Genomic DNA, 21,047 nt, shown 5'->3' on the forward strand with positions numbered 1-21,047 from the left:
AACACACCCCGGGCTTCCTCCCTTTCAGTTTCATGTTAAACAGCAGTAGCGACTGTTTCAAAAGGCAATCATACGTGTTTGTGGTTTATATTTTTACTTCTGGTAGAGGTGCTCCCATGAAAATGGCACGATAAGCTGTTTCTACACGTTAACACGGCGTTTGTTCAAGGAGGAAGCATCCCTTGGGGAGATGGGATATTATTAGTATTAGAAATTAGTATATATTATAAATAACAATGATATTATGCGATTACATTTATTGTTGTTACTGGAAGCGGCTTTGGAAAAACGCCATGATAAAGCTATCTTAGCACCAATTAGTATGATTGCGTATTTTAGTTTTAGTATACACCTCAACACGCATCCCCATTGGTGGAGAAAACCCCTTTGGGGGAAGGGAGCAAATGAATTCGCTACAACCTTCATTGTGTGACCCTTAGTCCTCCTGTCAAGTTTGGTTGAGATTGGATAAGTGACAACCAAATGTATTGTGGTCAAACATCGTCAGACAGACAGACACCAAATTGTGCATTTTAGTATGATGAATATGTGCCTAAAAAAGGTTTGCTGCATTCTTAAGTGAGTTTTTAATTACATCTTGGGGCCGAAAATGTTTTCCGTAGGAAGGCATCTCCAATTACATATTGGAGGTCAATGGGAAAATAGGTTTCAATATTCGGAATTTTGCTTTATGCAAAACGTTTCAAGAACGTACAGTCACGTGAAAAAGTAAGTACACCCCATGTAAAGTTTTGACTTTTTCAACATAATTCAACATACAGCTATTAGATCTTCATTTCAACAATATTGACAGATAACGGTGATATAATATAACAAATATCATGAAACATTTACATTTTGAAGTCCATTGTATAATTTAAATAAACATAAATGCAAATTTCTCATGTGGAAAAAGTAAGTACACCCTTGGCTCTAATAGGTGGTATTGCCCCCTTTGGCAGAAACAACCTCAAATAGGTGTTTCTTATAACTGTCTACCAGTCTCTGACATCGACTGGGAGAAATTTTTGCCCACTCCTCCATGCAGAATTCTTTCAGCTGTGCGATGTTTGAGGGGTTTGTTGCATGCACAGCTCGTTTCAAATCCCCCACAACATCTCGATGGGATTTAGATCCGGGCTTTGACTTGGCCATTCCAGAACCCTCCATTTCTTTCTTTTCAGCCATTCCTTGGTGGATTTACTGGTATCTTTAGGGTCATTGTCATGTTGCAAGGTCCACCTTCGGTTGAGCTTCAACTTTCCGACAGATGGCCTCGCATTATCCTCAAGCACCCTCTGGTAGAATGAAGAACTCATTGTGGATTCTATGATGGTGAGCTGCCCAGGCCCTGATGCAGCAAAGCTGCCCCAAATCATAATATTCCACCACCATGCTTTACAGTTGGTATCAGGTTATTGTGGTCAAATGCTGTCTTTGGTTTTCGCCAAACATGTCTTCTGGTACTGTGGCCAAATAGCTCTACCTTTGACTCATCTATCCAGAGCACATTGTTCCAGAAGTGATGGTCTTTGCCTCAGTGTTCATTGGCAAACTTTAGACTTGCCCTGATGTTCTTTCTGGACAGCAAAGGTTTCCTCCTGGCACACCTCCTATGTAGATCAAATTTGTGCAGCTTCTTTCTAATGGTAGACTCGTGCACTTTGATACCAACAGTGGCAAGAGCTACCTGTAGGTCCCGTGATGACATTCTGGGGTTCCTAGAGACTTCTTTCAGCATCTTGCGGTCTTGCTCTCGGGCTGAACTTGCTGGGGCGGCCTGGCCTGAACAAGTTGGCAGTTGTTTGGAATCTTCTCCACTTGTAGATGATCTTCCGGACAGTCGAATGATTGATTTCAAATTGTTTGGAGATCTTTTGAAATCCCTTCCCAGACTCGTCGACATCTATAACCTTCTTTCTGAAGGCCTCGGAGAGCTCTTTTGATCTAGGCATGGTGACGCCGCACACTTCAACAACAAAGAGCGAACCAAACTAAATGTCTGAGGTTTAAATAAGACAGGTTCCTCCAAGATCCGGTCTAACGATGTTCTAATCATTTGCACCTGAGCTGGTGCACCTGATTCTAATTTTAGGTATTTGAAGTAGTGATAAATGTAGGGGTGTACTTACTTTTTCCACATGCGAAATTTGCATTTATGTTTATTTAAATTATACAATGGACAACAAAATGTAAATGTTTCATGATATTTGTTATATTATATCACCTTTATCTATCAATATTGTTGAAATGAAGATCAAATAGCTGTATGTTGAAATATGTTGAAAAAGTCAAAACTTTACATGGGGTGTACTTACTTTTTCACGTGACTGTATATATTCTGCAAGTCAAGAGGTAGGTCTAAACTTCTTTCCCTGGTTAAAAATAGAAAGCACCACCAATGTTAAGTCATATCAAATACAATGATTATTTCCTTTTCATTAATGCAATGGTAAGTGACTAATTGCCAATAAACCAATATTGTGTTTTCAAGAGAATCCTCAAATCTACTATTCACCCAAAGCATAATATTCAGTGCAGTTTTACTGATCCTACAAATTATAGATGCTCTTGGTGGACCTGCCGCTGACATTTCGATGGAAGGACGTGGGGTTAAACCTGGGCTCAGCTCACTTGCGATGGCAATCCATGAGGTGAAAGGAAGAATCAAGCAGGAGCTGGAGAGAGGGCCAATCATCTGGACTGTCGTCAATGAGGAACAGCAGTAGGAGAAAGGTAATTTGATTAAACAATCATAAACAAGCACAACTCAAACGATTTCGATAGCAGGATGAATCAAAGTTTGAATTGTAAAACCTTAGCCTCAACAAAGTCAAATATTCTTCCGTCTCCTCCACCTCCTCCTCAATTGAAGAAACACTAATTCATATAAAAAGAAAATGATCATAGAAGGCCAGGAAGTAAAAACATCAGCATACCTGTATTCAAGTACGTGATGTGCCAGCTCATTGGCCTCATGCCAGCATCCTGTCTTGCGCAGGATGGCTGCTTTCCTCATGTCCACAGCCCTCAGCTCTCCACACAGTTTGCCTGGATAACATCAGATTATGTTAGGAAACAAATTCACCATCTCACCATCTCACCATCATATGAAGAAATGAGAAAACGGTGCAAAGATGAAAACACATGAGGTGAATAAATATCTAGTCTAGGATATTGCACTAGATTCTCAATGAATCACACTAAGAAGGTCATTTAGCCATACACCTCATCTAATACAAGAAATTTGGAGGTTTGAACAATTTTTTTCTAATCACTCGTGCTGTAACATTTTGGCGCGATAACATCTTACTCTATCTTTGATGCCTCCCAGACAAATTCAAACATGTTAGCCAGCTTCACTTACCCTCAAATGAGCGCTGGCCCCACCTGCTACAGCAAACAAACAGCAGTTTTATATTCTAATCATATTCAATCAGTAATCAAAATTAGAAGACACGGAAAGCAGCACGCTTCCAAGGAATGACGCTTCCACCACTGTGCCTATCAGTTTTGACGAAGGCACTTCCCTGGCTCAACCCACAGCTGGTCCCATTATACCTCCATTAATACTCAACAGCTCACATTCTGTCCAACAAACTGCGGCAGAAAAACGAAAGGGAAGTAGCAGAATGGAGATGAAAGGAAATCTTAGAGTGAACTTGCAAGCAGGAATTGAAAGAAAAAATAAAAATACTAACGAGGAAGTAAATAGATATTAAGGGTCTATCTACATATTACCTCCACAAAAAGTAAATTTAGTAGGCTACCTCATCAACGTATGTATGCAATATGTGAATTGTCTCCAAAAACAGGGTACATGTTCCTTGTTTATACCCCTTCACATCACTCGCACACACACACGCTGCACATTGAAGGTGCAATTTACATCTCATGGATGCAAATTTGATAAAATTATCAAGCTTATTACATGCTTTTTTTTACATACAGGTTTATTACCTGTTTACACCATGAGTAAGATGCTCACTACGCGTTTGCCATCATGAGTACGAGTTTGCCATTATGGAAAACATTGCAAACAGCGGCCCTTGGTCCGTTATCCTTTTGATCTGTTTTCCACCCCTTCGGATAATATAATTCCATCAACCAATCGCGCTTTTGGTGTTGGGCTAGCGGCTAGGGTGCCAGCTTAGGATCCTAGGATCCTGGGTTCGAATCCCGGTCGATCGCTGAATTAACGCAAGGGGGGTTGACTCAGCCTGTCATCGTTCCGAGGTCGGCAAATTGAGTACCAGTTCACTGGTAATTCCCTGTTTGTCGTTAAAGGCGGCAAAAAGGGTTGGCGTCAGGAAGGGCATCCGGCCGTAAAACATTGCTTCAAAAAGGGGACCAAAAACAACAACAACCACGGTTCCCGAAAAAGGCCAACCCCCGCTTTGCGGGGAAAAATGGCCTCTAAAGGTGGTTATTGTTTTTTTTATAACCAATCGCGCTTTTGACACAGGTTACCATAAGATAAAATATGACCATCTTCAAACCTGTTTTGGTATCTCTAGACCTGCTCTTGAATGGTTTAAATCTTACCTTGCAGATCATATAACCACTGTAACCAATGATGGTTGTTCCTCACAACTACTTCATCTACCTGTTGGTGTTCCTCAGGGAACTTTGGCTTGGTCCACATTTGCTTGCTGCTCTTCATCTGCTGCCACTGGGTATGATTTTATTGAATTGCAATATCAGTTTTCACTGCTCCGTCTATGATAAACAAATCTAGCTGTCCATTGAACCTGATAATGAGCCATGTTCTCCAACACTGAAATCCTGTCTCTCTGAAATTCAAACACAGATGTCCAAGGACTTTCTCAAACTAAATACTGCCAAGACTGACACAAGCTGTTCCTTGGGCCCTCACATGTCAATAAAAGGTTTTAATCCCATTGAGTAAAACTTGGGGATCATCACTTCATCTCTGCTACCATGGTTTCCACCCTAGAAGTAACAATGGACAACTTTCTGATATTATCCACGTTGCTAAAAACTAATTATGAGTATATTCTTGGGAAAAATGCCAGGGGCATAAAAAAGGCCCTTTTATATAAGGGTATGTGCCATGTGGCAAAGTATAGAAAAGAATGGACATTCCATACCTTGTAGAAAATGCCAAACAATAGAAAAGAAGGGGCATTCAAAAAAATCTAGTGTGCATGCTGGACTACTCTTGTGCTCTTAGGAGGAACCAAGTAATGCTCTAGTAAAGTTCCATGTCCTAAAATGCCATGTACTAAAAATAAACAAGTTTGATTTAAATCTTTTCAGCTGTTCTCAAGTATCACATTTTTACCAGACATGACAGGTTTCACATTGATCGGTGAGGCAGTTTCAGAGATTTTTTTAAATATCGGCTTTCAAGCAAATATGGCTGCCATGCCACATGACATATGACCTTAAAAAATGCACACTCTGCATATGTATGGGTAGGGGATCACGTTTGTGGAAGTTTCGTGTTGATAGCATAATGTTAGTTTTTCTATCCAATTTTTCTGCCAAACCATGTGACCTACGACATCATCATTTTCAAACTATATGCAACAGTGCTGTTAGATGACATTTGTAAAATTTCGCATCGGTAGGGTAGATCATCTTCATCGAGTGGTTTCTGAGATACAATTATTTAATATTTTCCTTCAATCCAATATGGCTGCAAAACCATGTGACCGATGATGTCATAAATTTTATATTTCAATACAAATGGGTCATAGATCATGTGCATGCAATTTCAGATTTTGAGGATAAGAAATTCCATTAAAACATTTTTGGCTGGTATACCACTTCACCTACAATGTCATCATTATCATGCTTTTGTTCCCCATTGGGAGTACTTGACAACGTGTCAAGTTTCAAATTTTTCCATTCAGTGGTTTCCGATAAATTATTTTTTAATTATTTGCTTTTAATCCAAGATGGCTGCCATACCACGTGACCTATGACATCACAATTATCATAGCAAACATTCTGCATGGGTGGCACTCCTACTCTGAAAGTTTCGTCTCAATCGGACATACAGTCACGTGAAAAAGTAAGTACACCCCATGTAAAGTTTTGACTTTTTCAACATATTTCCACATACAGCTATTTGATCTTCATTTCAACAATATTGATAGATAAAGGTGATATAATATAACAAATATCATGAAACATTTACATTTTGTAGTCCATTGTATAATTTAAATAAATATAAATGCAAATTTCGCATGTGGAAAAAGTAAGTACACCCTTGGCTCTAATAGGTGGTATATCTGCCCTTTGGCAGAAACAACCTCAAGTAGGCATTTCTTATAACTGTCTACCAGTCTCTGACATCGACTGGGCGAAATTTTTGCCCACTCCTCCATGCAGAATTCTTTCAGCTGTGTGATGTTTGAGGGGTTTCTTGCATGCACAGCACGTTTCAAATCCCCCCACAACATCACAATGTGATTTAGATCCGGGCTTTGACTTGGCCATTCCAGAACCCTCCATTTCTTTCTTTTTAGCCATTCCTTGGTGGATTTACTGGTATGTTTAGGGTCATTGTCATGTTGCAAGGTCCACCTTCGGTTGAGCTTCAACTTTCCGACAGATGGCTTCACATTATCCTCAAGCACCCTCTGGTACAATGAAGAATTCATAGTGGATTCTATGATGATGAGATGCCCAGGCCCTGATGCAGCAAAGCCGCCCCAAACCATAATATTTCCACCACCATGCTTTACAGTTGGTATCAGGTTCTTGTGGTCAAATGCTGTCTTTGGTTTTCGCCAAACATGTCTTCTGGTACTGTGGCCAAATAGCTCTACCTTTGACTCATCTGTCCAGAGCACATTGTTCCAGAAGTGCTGGTCTTTGCCTCGGTGTTCATTGGCAAACTTTAGTCTTGCCCTGATGTTCTTTCTGGACAGCAAAGGTTTCCTCCTGGCACGCCTCCCATGTAGATCAAATTTGTGCAGCCTCTTTCTAATGGTGGACTCATGCACTTTGACATCAACAGTGGTAAGAGCTACCTGTAGGTCCCGTGATGACATTCTGGGGTTCTTAGAGACTTCTTTCAGCATCTTGCGGTCTGCTCTCGGGCTGAACTTGCTGGGGCGGCCTGGCCTGAACAAGTTGGCAGTTGTTTGGAATCTTCTCCACTTGTAGATGATCTTCCGGACAGTCGAATGATTGATTTCAAATTGTTTGGAGATCTTTTTGAATCCCTTCCCAGACTCGTAGGCATCTATAACCTTCTTTCTGAAGGCCACAGAGAGCTCTTTTGATCTAGGCATGGTGATGCCGCACACTTCAATAACAAAGAGCAAGCCAAACTAAATGTCTGAGGTTTAAATAAGACAGGTTCCTCCAAGATCCTCTCTGATGATGTTCTAATCATTTGCACCTGAGCTGGTACACCTGATTCTAATTTTAGGTTTTTGAAGTCGTGATAAATGTAGGGGTGTACTTACTTTTTCCACATACGAAATTTGCATTTATGTTTATTTAAATTCTACAATGGACTACAAAATGTACATGTTTCATGATATTTGTTATATTATATCACCTTTATCGATCAATATGGTTGAAATGACGATCAAATAGCTGTATATTGAAATATGTTGAAAAAGTCAAAACTTTACATGGGGTGTACTTACTTTTTCACGTGACTGTATGGTTGCTGAGAAAAACGAGGTTTAGCCCATTCGGACGGACAACCTGAAAACATAATGCCTCTGGCGACTTCGTCGGCGGAGGCATAAAAATATTTTAAAGTGGTATAAAGTGTGTATATATGTATATCTATATATATATAATATACCAAGACAAGCCGAGAAACGAATTTCCAGTTCCCATGTTAAAGTTTAATACAGAGAAACCGTTCCAAAAAAAAGGAAGGGACACTTTGTGCCTCCCTTGATTTCCATACAATGAGCAATTTGATGTGGTACAATACTCATAATGACGCTGAAATCCAGGTTGAAGAATAAATTTTAAGAAGAAATTTTAAGTACGACCAAAATGCATTTGTAAGGGAAAAAAAATATTCAACCCAGATGGGACTCAAACTCACAATCCCCAAATGGGGAGTCTGATGCCTTCTCCAACTATGGCACTTTGGTGGAATTTGTTTTAAAAGCCATTAATTCGACCTATTGGCCGATGTATATTCCAAGTTTCAGCTAGTTTCAATGTATACCCTTTGAGATATGACCGCCACCACATTTTGGGTGGACGGACTGACAGACACCAAATGTGAGTTTGAGGGTTTTCTAAATAAAACTCAAGAATACGGAAACACACGTTGCTGAAATTTGGAACATATTACCTTGATGTACAAAGCATTTACTTCTGAAATTTGCAGCCGATGCCATCCAGTAGAAGCCAAGAAACGAATTTTCAGTCCCCATGTTAAAGCTGCTCATTTCAGTCCCCATGGAACTGAGTGGCGTGCTGATGATGAGGGGAGTGTCGTTGAAGCTGAAGGGAAAGGTGTATGCTGCATGTGTGAGAAGTGTTATGATTTATCGGAGCGAGACATGGGTAATGAACGTAGAGCAGCAACGAAGGTTGGAAAGGGTGGAAATGCGAATGGTTTGACGGATGTGCGGAGTATCGTTGAGAGAGAGGAAGACAAATGATGAATTGCGAAAGATGATGGGAATAGAGCCTGTGATTGATGCTGTGAAGAGGAACAGGTTGAGATGGTTTGGTCATGTGTTGAGGAAGGATGAAAGTGACTGGTTGAGAAGAGTGGTGGAAATGAATGTAGAAGGAAGCAGAGGACGGGGAAGACCGAGAAAGACTTGGCTAAAGATGGTGGAAGAAGAAATGCGGGCAAGGGGGTTAACAAGGAGAGATGCAGAAAATAGGGCAAAATGGAGAAGATTGTCATGGGGACCGCAAGGCTAACCCCCACTCTAGCAGGGAAAATGGCCTTTAAAATGCATGTTGTTTGTTGTTGTTTAAAGCTGCTGTGGTAAAGGTGGTTATGTTAAAGCTGCATGTGCGAGGAGAGCTCCGCGGGTGAAGTACCAACCGAGAATGAAGGTGTGGAGGTTGAAAGAGGTGACAGTGAGGGGGGCATTAAAAGAGAGGCTGAGTATGGTAGAGGATGATGTGGTTGAGCTTGAAAGTGGTTGGATGTCAATGAAAGATAGTCTGTTGGGAGCCGTTGGTGAGGTATGTGGATGGACAAAAGGACCACCGAGGCACTCGGAAACATGGGGGTGGGATGATGAAGTTGGAAAGAAGATTGACGAGAAGAGGAGGAAGTTCAAGGAGTGGCAGAAGGCGAAGGGTATGGCGGCAGAAAAGGCAGAGCATGAAAGTTATAAGGCAGCCAAGGCTGCAAAGAAAGAGGTAGCAAAGGCGCAGGAGGAATGTAGGAAAATGTTCGGAGAACGCTTGGATTTGGAAGAGGGTCAGAGAGCAGTATTCAGGATTGCAAAGCAGATAGCGAAAGAGAGGTGTGATGTGATGGGGGTGAGTTGCTTGAAGGATGAAGTGGGACAAATCGTTGTGGACCCAGATGGAATTAAAGGAAGATGGAAAAGATATATGGAAATACTGTTGAATGCAGAGAATGAATGGGATGGCAACATAGAGAGTAACCCAGTTTTAGGACCGGCAGCGAAGATAACCGGGAAGGAAGTTGAGGAAGCGATAAAAGCAATGAAGAGTAGAAAAGCGGGAGGGCCGATGGGAGTTGTGGGAGATATGTTGAAGGCAGCGGGAAATTGGGGTGTGAAGAGAATGACAAAGATCTGCAATCTGGTGGTGAAAGAAGGCCGCATTCCAGTGGATTGGGAACCGAGTACCCTCGTCCCTCTATACAAGGGAAAAGGTGACCCTTTGGACTATGGCTCGTATCGAGCGATAAAGTTATTGGAGCATGGAATGAAGGTATTGGAAAGGGTGTTGGAGAGGAGGATAAGGAAGAAAGTGAAGATTGACGAAATGCAGTTTGGATTTATGCCAGGAAGAGGAATGACAGACGCGCTTTTTATTGTGAGGCAGTTGCAGGGGAAGTACATGGAGAAGAGGAAGAAGTTGTTTCTTGGGTTTGTTGATCTGGAGAAAGCATTCGATAGGGTTCCACGTGAAGTCGTGACATGGGCATTGAGGAAGTTAGGAGTGGAGGGAGGAATGGTTGATCAGAGTAGTGACGGCAATGTACGAAAGAGCGTGCACAGCTCTATGGACGAAGGACGGGAACAGTGGTGAGTTTGAGGTAAAGGTGGGAGTGCATCAGGGGTCGGTACTAAGTCCACTACTATTTGTAGCTGTGATGGAGGTGCTGGCTCGGAACGTAAAAGAGGGTTTACCGTGGGAGTTGTTGTATGCAGATGATCTGGTGTTGATTGCAGAAAGTATGGATGGACTGAAGGAGAAGATGAACAAGTGGAAGGAATGTATGGAGACAAAAGGTATGAAGGTGAATATCGGAAAAACGAAGGTGATGGCAAGTGGTAAAGCATGTGGTGAGGTGGAAAGAACTGGGAAGTGGCCGTGTGCTGTGTGCAGGAAGGGTGTCGGAGTGAATTCCATTCAATGTACAATGTGCGCTGAGTGGGTTCATCAAAAATGTAGTGGTTTGAGAGGGTCATTAACCAGTGTGGCAGCTACATTCAAGTGTAAGGTTTGCACAGAGGGAGCTGCAGATGGAGGAAATGTTGAGTTGGATCTTGGAGATGGCGTGAAGCTGGAAGGTGTGTAAACATTTTGTTACCAAGGAGACATGCTGAATGGAGAAGGTGGATCAGACACGGCAATGGTTGCTAGAGTGAGATGTGCATGGAAGAAGTTTCGGGAACTGAGTGGCGTGCTGACGAGGAGGGGAGTGTCGTTGAAGCTGAAGGGAAAGGTGTGTGCTGCATGTGTGAGAAGTGTTATGATTTATGGGAGCGAGACATGGGTAATAAACGTAGAGCAGCAATGAAGGCTGGAAAGGGTGGAAATGCGAATGGTTCGGTGGATGTGTGAAGTATCGTTGAGAGAGAGGAAGACAAATGATGAATTGCGAAAGATGATGGGAATAGAGCCTGTGATTGATGCTGTGAAGAGAAACAGTTTGAGATGGTTTGGTCAGGTGTTGCGGAGGATGAAAGTGACTGGTTAAGAAGAGTGATGGAAATGAATGTAGGAAGTGGAGGACGGGGCAGACCGAGAAAGACTTGGCTAAAGATGGTCGAAGAAGAAATGCGGGCAAGGGGGTTAACAAGGGGAGATGCAGAAAATAGGGCAAAATGGAGAGGATTGTCATGGGGACCTCAAGGCTAACCCCCGCTCTTGCAGGGAAAATGGCCTTAAAATGCATGTTGTATGTTAAAGCTGCATACAGAGAAACAATCCCATATATAAAGGGAGGGGCACATTGCGCCTCCCTTTGATTTTCCTCCATCTGCACAACATTACCTAAATCAGCTTGTTTTCTAATCAGACGACTAATTGGAGTGTACATGCTCTTTGTGGCAACACCCCAGGCCCCCATACACATACTTCAGGCCTGATCTTTGGAAGAACAAACTTTAGTACATCACGGGTGGCGAAGGTTGTGGTCATGTTCCATTGAAATAGTTTTTGCAGTTTCAGAGAAGAAAGCAAATACCTATTTTGGAGGGAGTGGTAGGGTATCAAACATTGACCCAATTTTAACCCCGCCGCCCCCCCTTCACATAGACCCTCAGACCCCAATTTTCTTAATGCCATGGACAAACTTTGAAACTTTGGTACATCACGGGCGAAGAAGGTTGTGGTTTTAGGCCTTAGGCCTGAAATTCCATCGGACTACTGGAACTCTGGTTCATGCTGTCACAACATTGCACCTGGATTACTGCAAATCACTGCAGACAGGTTTGACTGCGTCCTCCTCTCAAGCCCTTGCAATTTTCTAAGAATGTGGCATCTGGGGCTGTTGTTCAAGTTCGTACATTTGATCACAGTCCTCAAAACACCTTCCTCGGCTCCCAATACGCCAACATATCGATTTGAAAAATAGGGGGAAATTTCAGAGTGCTCACCTGGTAGAATAAAGCAGTATATTACACCAAATAAAGGTATTTAAAATAGTATCACAGAATTTTAAACCAATTTCAATGGTTGCTAGACGACAGGGCAGCATGGAGAACCATACTAACGTAATCATAAGACTTCAAACAATCAAACAAACCAAAATCCATGAATTCCTCAATCCATGAAGTTCAGATCAACATGAATTGATGAAAGCATGAGAATTTGTCGAAGAATTTGGTTAGAGATGGCATGTAATCAGCACTGTGGTTTTACCGTACAAAAAATGGCAAATTTTGAGAGATGTATGACTTGCCTCCTAGTGGTCCCTCTAAAACAGTAAGAGCCTCGTCATGCTTCTCGAGCAGATCAAGCACAAGAAGGTACAGCTGTACCTGTGGAAGAATAATGCAGGTTAGATCAGTTCGGACTAGCACAAATATCCATATTCCATCCAACATCCATATTCACAAATATCCATATTATATCTTACGTCCATATTCACAAATATCCATATTCCATCCTACATCCATATTCACAAATATCCATATTCCATCCTACATCCATATTCACAAATATCCATATTCCATCCTACATCCATATTCACAAATATCCATATTCCATCTTACATCCATATTCACAAATATCCATATTCCATCCTACATCCATATTCACAAATATCCATATTCCATCCTACATTCATATTCACAAGTACCATATTCCATCTTGCAACCATATTCACAAATATCCATATTCCATCCTACATCCATATTCACAAATATCCATATTCCATCCTACATCCATATTCACAAATATCCATATTCCATCTTACATCCATATTCACAAATATCCATATTCCATCCTACATCCATATTCACAAATATCCATATTCCATCTTGCAACCATATTCACAAATATCCATATTCCATCCTACGTCCATATTCACAAATATCCATATTCCATCTTGCATCCATATTCACAAATATCCATATTCCATCTTGCATCCATATTCACAAATATCCATATTCCATCCAACAACCAAGTACAAAAGCTACAAACTTACCTCCGCCTCAGCTTCCACCTTTCCCTGCTTCACCAGTTTGGAAATCATGCGCTCAGCCAAAGGAAGGAACATCTCTTTGCCTGGATCGTCTTCGCTGGCACAAATTGCCTGGGAGAACATGACAAGGTGCATACTACTGTTCAACTGTGGAAGAATAATCTATATATTGACATCAGTATACAGTTAACAACAAACCTAAAACACTTTTCAGGTCATTGCACGTTTACTGCATTGTATAAGGCTCAAGTGGAAGCATAAGCATACAGCAGAAGTAGGACACTTTAAGTTGTCTAGTCTGAGTTTGATTCAGAACCAGACTAAAACTGTCTGTGCCGTCTCTTGTATGGCATGCTCGAACCCGTCCTCCAGTGTTGGCTACTGGGCACGTAAAAGTATCCCACGGTGTTTTTCAGAGTCAGCGATCGTTTCCGACACCCTGAACAAATTACAAATTCCTGCCCGAACCTGGAGAGGGCACTGCATCAGTGCCACGGCCAGCCTCACAGAAATGTTGGAACGAGTAGTCAGATGTTGCATACGACAAATAGTGGCTTTAGAGTGCAGACAGGCTCAGTGTAATGGTTATTGAGTAGACGAGCCTAATGGCTCAGGAGTCTGTTGGGATTCTTAAACCTTTTTTATTTAGATGGGTGGTTCGTGTGCAGCCACCCAGCTGCTGGTTGCATCATTTTTCTGTGGGCGCTTCTGCCGCTGATGCAATGCCTCTCTATAACCAGTTATCTGGTACTCATTTTGCTGACCAAGGAAGGATGACAGGCTGAGTCAACCCCTCCTGGCGTTAATTCAACGGGATTCAAACTCAGAACCTTAGGATCCCAAGCCCGCCGCCCTAACCATTAGGCCAACACCAGGTGATTTTATTTGGATAAAACCATTTTTGCTTGTGAAATAGGTTGATGGTAGAGCCAAATGCAACTTACCTGCATCACTAAACTCATCACAGCCCAGAAGTAGTAAGGATTCTTGGGAGTAATTTTGTAGAGCACCATGGCAGCCTAACAAAAATGATTAATAAATAAATAAATAAACAAACAAACAATATATATATATTCAACTACATCACAATATTTTCCCATTGTAAGTCTTCAAAAAAGTAGATGTAATGATATCATCCAACTATGAATATTATTATTCTGCAAGCTGTACATACAGTTCAATAGATGTGACTACATGAACCAAGCAGGTGCACGCACACCCTTGCTCACCGTGCAATACAGTGGAAACTAGAAAGAGCAATCAGAGATTGCAGACCTCGCCAGGACATGTTTACAGTGGTTTTTAAGGCTTTTGTGTTAAAACAAATATAGTAGCGGCCGAACCACGTGACCGATGACGTTGTCATTTATTTTTTTCTCCACCAATTTATCCCAAGATGATGCTCAAGAAATTTCATCTTGATCAGATGAAGTTTTGTACTTGTCGAATTATGACTTCATAATGGAGGCACCTATGACATCATCATTAACACACGTTATTCCACATGGAGAGTTCTTTACAATAAGCCATGTCTCAATTTTTTTCTATGCAGCGCTTTCGGAGATATGGAGGTGCAAATTTTTTTGTTTTTTCCAAGATGGTGGCCAAACCACGTGACCAATGACATCATAATTATCATAAAAAAATTATTCAGGTGGAGTTCATTTCACCGATGGTGAAAATTTCCTGTCAATCGGACCAACGGTTGCAGAGAAAATCATATTTATTCTGTGCGGACAACCAAACAGACAGACAGACAAACAAACGGACTCAAATGCAATACCCTCTCCTCTGGCGAGGGTAGTAAAACATAAAAGGTAGCCCCACTGTTCTCACTTGTCTAATGCCAAAAGCCAGTAAGAACTCATCTAATTATCAAGAATGTGAACGTGGCGCAATTTTACACCGCCCTCTCATCCCCTCCTCCCCCACCACCAAATTCCCTATCACCTATCTCCCTCCCTCCCCTCCCCCCGGCCTCCACCCACCTCTCAATATTCTCTCCCACACACCCCAACAACTGGTCCCCTATATTGTGTTTTACTGGTTTAAAGAAGCATCCAAGAGTAGACAACAGATTGACTTGTTAAGTAGTAGAAAAGCTTGAGATGAGGTCTCAACCAAAATGGAACTACATACAATTTCACAGCATGTAAGCTACCGACTTTGCAAACAGCTTTCAAATATAGTGGAGAGACCTTAAAGTAGAGAACAGAGAGCTAAAACTTGGGAATGACTACAACTTCCTTTGAACGAGTCGGTATTCTACTAAAGCGACAAATCAGTGGTATTCTTCGAATCAGTGTTGAGGCAAACACGCCCACACACCGAGAGATGTTCACCATGTAGCTCAAACCGATGGGCAAATTACCGATTGTTGCTCTTCTCAGATAAACAATAACCTTAAGATGTTCTTCCAAAATGCATGCTCATCCTTAGCGTTCATCAAGCCCCTCCCTATTCAAGGCACATGGCACATACCTGTTGCATCTTCTTAAAGTGGCCCAATCGAGCATACGCCATGAACAGGTGAGCCTGGAGTTCTTCACTGGGAAGACCATTTTTCACAGCAGATTCATAAAGGGGGGGCACAAGTTCCGCTACATGGTGTGGGAAGTAGGGTGGGGGGCACACAGCTTTGATTCAACACTTTGGCAATAGAGGCATTGATACACCAACGACACCTAATCCCACAACACACCCTCTTCAATACCACACCTCTGGGGTTACAAGTACGTACTCCTCTATTCCAGTGATAAGCACACAGCTTTCATACTTCAAAAAAGTGAGGATCAGGTGGTTGAAGGCAAATTATGGTCGGTGGGTTAAAAACGTATAATCTACTTCAATAATTTCTATACTTTGGGATTTTATGATGAAATATGGTCTGTGGATTAAGAACATTTCTATCAATATAGTTATCTGAGGTAAATGTTTGCCACCATTGAAGAAACAATCCCTACCCTCCTCATATTTTTTTTCTTTGATTCCTCCACTTCATGGTCACTCCTAGCTCAGACTGCCGGTTTAATCACACGACATACAATTCGAGAAATGTCTGCTGGTGGATCCGGTTGTGGGTCCGGCTTGTGGGTCCGGCTTGTGGGTCCATTTGTGGGTCCGTTTTGTGGGTCCGATTTGTGGGTCCGATTTGTGGGTCCGATTTGTGGGTCAGTTTGTGGGTCTGGCTTGTGGGTCCGGCTTGTGGGTCCGGCTTGTGGGGCCGGTTTGTGGGTCAGTTTGTGGGTCAGTTTGTGGGTCCGGCTTGTGGGGCCGTTTGTGGGTCCGTTTGTGGGTCCGTTTGTGTGTCCGGTTTGTGTGTCCGGTTTGTGTGTCCCGTTTGTGTGTCCCGTTTGTGTGTCCCGTTTGTGTGTCCCGTTTGTGTGTCCCGTTTGTGTGTCCGGTTTGTGTGCCCCGTTTGTGTGCCCCGTTTGTGTGTCCGGTTTGTGTGTCCGGTTTGTGTGTCCGGTTTGTGTGTCCGGTTTGTGTGTCCGGTTTGTGTGTCCGGTTTGTGTGTCCGTTTGTTTGACTTATATGTACTCCTAAACCGCTGGATGAAATCAGTTGAAAACTGTGGGTTGCACTCAGGATGTGCACGAGTAAGTGATAAGCAATAAAAACTCTGGTGTAAGCAATAAAAAAATTCATAGAATCTGAGGTTTCAGGGTGGGGGTACGCCAATTTTCGATGTAAATGTGTATCAGATAGCGCTGCTCCCGGTGTGAGGAGGGTATTAAACATCATAATAAATTAATTATCGATCATGAAAACCATACATATCATAGAAACGGGGGAATTGTCACACTATAATTTCATGTTGTTTGTGTGTTTGGTTCACATTTGTGAACTCCTGAACTCCTTGACAGAATGAGTTGAAAACTAGTAGTTGTACCTGAGGATGGTGGGGGTGGTAGGCAGGGGGGGGGGGGGGGGAGGGGAGGTAAAAAAATTCATAATCTGTGTTGTGAATCATGTTGTGAGTGTTGTGTTGTGAATAATGTGCATGAATAATGTTGTGTGAATAATGTTGTGAATCTAATCCTCTTCTGGACATGCTGCTTCTGCTGTCTCAACGATGGATGGAGGTCCTCAATGCCAAACAGGAAATTAGAGCTGTCTCCCTCGACATATCACGTGCCTTCGATACGGTCTGGCACCCCGCTCTGCTCACCAAACTCTCCTCCTTTGGTATCCATGGAAATCTCCACGCATGGCTGGCGGACTTCCTCTCTAGTCGTCGTCAACATGTGGCCCTGAATGGGTTTCTCTCATCTCCTCTTCCTGTTCAGGCTGGAGTTCCCCAAGGCAGTGTTCTGGGCCCTGTGCTTTTTCTGGTCTTCATCAATGATCTCTCTGACTCTCTTGAAAATCCTCTCTATCTCTTTGCTGATGACTCCACTCTCTGCCGCTCCATTCCTCATCCCTCAGATCGGCAGTCTGCAGCCTCCTCACTCTCTGCAGACCTGGACAAAATCACAGACTGGGCAAACAAGTGGAACATGTCTTTCAATCCTGACAAATCTCACACTCTTACGATGTCTCTCCAAAAAGACCGACTGGACAACCCTCCCATCTACTTTCTGAATAATCCTCTCCAAGAAGTTCTGTCACTCAAGCTTTTGGGTCTCACTATCTGCCATGATCTTTCCTGGGAAAACCACATTTCCAAGCTGGCCTCCAAAGCCAGTCGCCGACTGGGCATCCTCCGTCGTGCGAAGTCCTTCCTTGGCATACCTGAGCTCCTCACCACATACAAGGCTTTCATCCGCAGCTCAATGGAGTACTGCTCTCCCCTCTGGGCTGGTGCTCCTGCCTCACACCTAGCCCGTCTGCACGCTGTTGAAACCAAAGCATTCAGAATCATTGGAATCTCCCGCGATGACGCTATATCCGAGGGCCTTTCACTTTATCACCGCAGGCAGGTTGGTGGTCTTTCCGTCTTCGACCGACTCCTCTCCGGCCTTGCTCCCCCAGCTCTCTCTGGGCTCTGTCCCCCAAACATTCCTGCAGGTCGCACAAGATCTGCCTGCAACCCTCTTATGGTTAAACTGCCAAAATCAAGACTCTCTGCTCACCTTCACTCCTTCATTCCTCTTTTCTCCCGCCTCTGGAACAAACTCCCTTACTCTCTTCAATCCCACTCCTCCCTCCAGGTCTTTAAAACGGCTGTTCACCACCATCTCTTATCTTCCCCAATCCAAAACCTTGATCTTTTCTACCCCCGCTGATTTCACCCCAAATCCACTTTTTTGAGGTGACTTTTGACTTATTTCCTGGAAGTCTTTGGTGTCCTTGCGTTTTATACCTATCCTGCCTCCCCCCAGGCCCTCTCCCTCCAAAAACATCTCCCGATGTCCCTGCTCTCAAATGTTGTGTTTGTGTGCTTCCTCCCCTTCTCTCCCCATCTTGTCGATCGCTCCCCTTTTTATATACTTTGTTTGCTTGTTTGTTTGATTTGTTTGTTTGATAAATGTTAGCTCTTTCACGAGCCTCGACTCTGTACACAAAAAAAAAAAAAAAAAAAAAAGTCCCAGGAGTACAGGGAAGGGGGAGGACCCCAATTCTCTCTAAGCATACAGTAATGTGAAAAAGTAAGTACACACCATGTAAAGTTTTGACTTTTTCAACATATTTTAACATACAGCTATTTGATCTTCATTTCAACAATATTGATAGATAAAGGTGATATAATATTACAAATATCATGAAACATTTACATTTTCTAGTCCATTGTATAATTTAAATAAACATAAATGCAAATTTCGCATGTGGAAAAAGTAAGTACACCCCTACATTTATCACTACTTCAAATACCTAAAATTAGAATCAGGTACACCAGCTCAGGTGCAAATGATTAGAACATTGTTAGAGAGGATCTTGGAGGAACCTGTCTTATTTAAACCTCAGACATTTAGTTTGGTTTGCTCTTTGTTGTTGAAGTGTGCGGCGTCATCATGCCTAGATCAAAAGAGCTCTCCGAGGCCTTCAGAAAGAAGGTTATAGATGCCTACGAGTCTGGGAAGGGATTTAAAAAGGTCTCCAAACAATTTGAAATCAATCATTCGACTGTCCGGAAGATAATCTACAAGTGGAGAAGATTCCAAACAACTGCCAACTACAACTGCCAACTTGTTCAGACCAGGCCGCCCCAGCAAGTTCAGCCTGAGAGCAGACCGCAAGATGCTGAAAGAAGTCTCTAAGAACCCCAGAATGTCATCACGGGACCTACAAGTAGCTCTTGCCACTGTTGATGTCAAAGTGCACGAGTCTACCATTAGAAAGGCTGCACAAATTTGATCTACATGGGAGGTGTGCCAGGAGGAAACCTTTGCTGTCCAGAAAGAACATCAGGGCAAGACTAAAGTTTGCCAATGAACACCTAGGCAAAGACCAGCACTTCTGGAACAATGTGCTCTAGACAGATGAGTCAAAGGTAGAGCTATTTGGCCACAGTACCAGAAGACATGTTTGGCGAAAACCAAAGACAGCATTTGACCACAAGAACCTGATACCAACTGTAAAGCATGGTGGTGGAAATATTATGGTTTGGGGCAGCTTTGCTACATCAGGGCCTGGGCCATCTGTCAGATGTGAGGCCATCTGTCAGAAAGTTGAAGCTCAACCGAAGATGGACCTTGCAACATGACAATGACCCGAAACATACCAATAAATCCACCAAGGAATGGCTGAAAAGAAAGAAATGGAGGGTTCTGGAATGGCCAAGTCAAAGCCCGGATCTAAATCCCATTGAGATGTTGTGGGAGGATTTGAAACGAGCTGTGCATGCAAGAAACCCCTCAAACATCGCACAGCTGAAAGAATTCTGCATGGAGGCGTGGGCAACAATTTCTCCCAGTTGATGTCAGAGACTGGTAGACAGTTATAAGAAATGCCTACTTGAGGTTGCTTCTGCCAAAGGGGGCAATACCACCTATTAGAGCCAAGGCCCAAGGGTGTACTTACTTTTTCCACATGCGAAATTTGCATTTATGTTTATTTAAATTATACAATGGACTACAAAATGTAAATGTTTCATGATATTTGTTATATTATATCACCTTTATCTATCAATATTGTTGAAATGAAGATCAAATAGCTGTATGTTGAAATATGTTGAACAAGCGTTACGCCTCGGTCCCCCGTCGGGGAAGTGATGTGAGTTGATAAAGTGGAAGACGCAGAAAACATGCTATGATATGATATTTCGCTCACAAGGTTCAGACATACATGGTGGTGGGCATCTTGGATTTTGACGTGGCGACCCAATTTTCAACAGCGTTCTTCCTTATGCCCAGATACACCCACACACCAGATTAGAAGTTGGTACTTCGCTTATTTTTCAAGATATTCCGCTCACAAGGTTCAGACATACATGGCATCAGACATACATGGCGGTGGCCATCTTGGATTTTGACGTGGGTTGCACCCACACACCAAATTCGAATGCGGTCCTTCGCTTATGCACGCACGCACGTATGTACGCACGCCCGCACGCACGCATGCACGGACGGACGGACGGATGGATGGATGGATGGACACACGGACGGAGGGGAAAGCCATAGTCCCCCTTTCGCTCCGTGGTGCGACGGGGGACAAAAAGTCAAAACTTTACATGGGGTGTACTTACTTTTTCACGTGACTGTATGTGTATCGTGTAGTGCCACCTGGTGAAGCCTGTAAGCCATAAACATCATAAAGGTGTGGGAATTAACCTGTCCGTAAAAACAGTTTCTTTGCTGGTCATATTAACGCACCAAAGAAGCTCCAAAATCTCAGTGCACCAAATGAAGAAATAGCATACAAACTCTCCCACAAAATACTTTGGAATTGCATCATACTCACGGCGGTGCAGCTCCCGGTAGAGAATAGTCAGTGCCTGCAAGCTGCTGTCATCTGCTGGTTCCATAGCAGCTACCTCCTGGCCTAACATTAGCGCCTCGGCTTGTCGACCAGAGCGTTGCAATCCGATCGCTTTGAGAACCTTCGAATCAGAAAGGAGTAA

General features: G+C 42.8%; 1 protein-coding gene across 3 annotated transcripts in view; it reads right to left on the bottom strand.

The window, feature by feature from the left end:
* Positions 1–21,047, bottom strand: part of NAA25 (N-alpha-acetyltransferase 25, NatB auxiliary subunit) — a 73,296-nt gene that overhangs the window by 36,960 nt on the left and 15,289 nt on the right. For 2 of the 3 annotated variants that reach the window (XM_068113450.2, XM_068113451.2), the window contains exons 3-9: positions 20,888–21,026; positions 15,527–15,645; positions 13,990–14,064; positions 13,049–13,156; positions 12,302–12,380; positions 2,940–3,051; positions 2,635–2,703 (exon numbers count right to left, since the gene is read on the bottom strand). In XM_068113450.2, coding sequence (XP_067969551.2) covers positions 2,635–2,703; positions 2,940–3,051; positions 12,302–12,380; positions 13,049–13,156; positions 13,990–14,064; positions 15,527–15,645; positions 20,888–21,026 — 701 coding nt within the window. Of the gene's footprint in view, positions 1–2,591; positions 2,704–2,939; positions 3,052–12,301; positions 12,381–13,048; positions 13,157–13,989; positions 14,065–15,526; positions 15,646–20,887; positions 21,027–21,047 lie in introns of all 3 variants that reach the window. The other variant, XM_068113452.2, reaches the window with a different exon arrangement.

This window comes from Myxine glutinosa, chromosome 4 (genome assembly GCF_964187855.1).
Source record: "Myxine glutinosa chromosome 4, kmMyxGlut1.1, whole genome shotgun sequence".
Lineage (NCBI taxonomy): Eukaryota > Metazoa > Chordata > Myxini > Myxiniformes > Myxinidae > Myxine > Myxine glutinosa.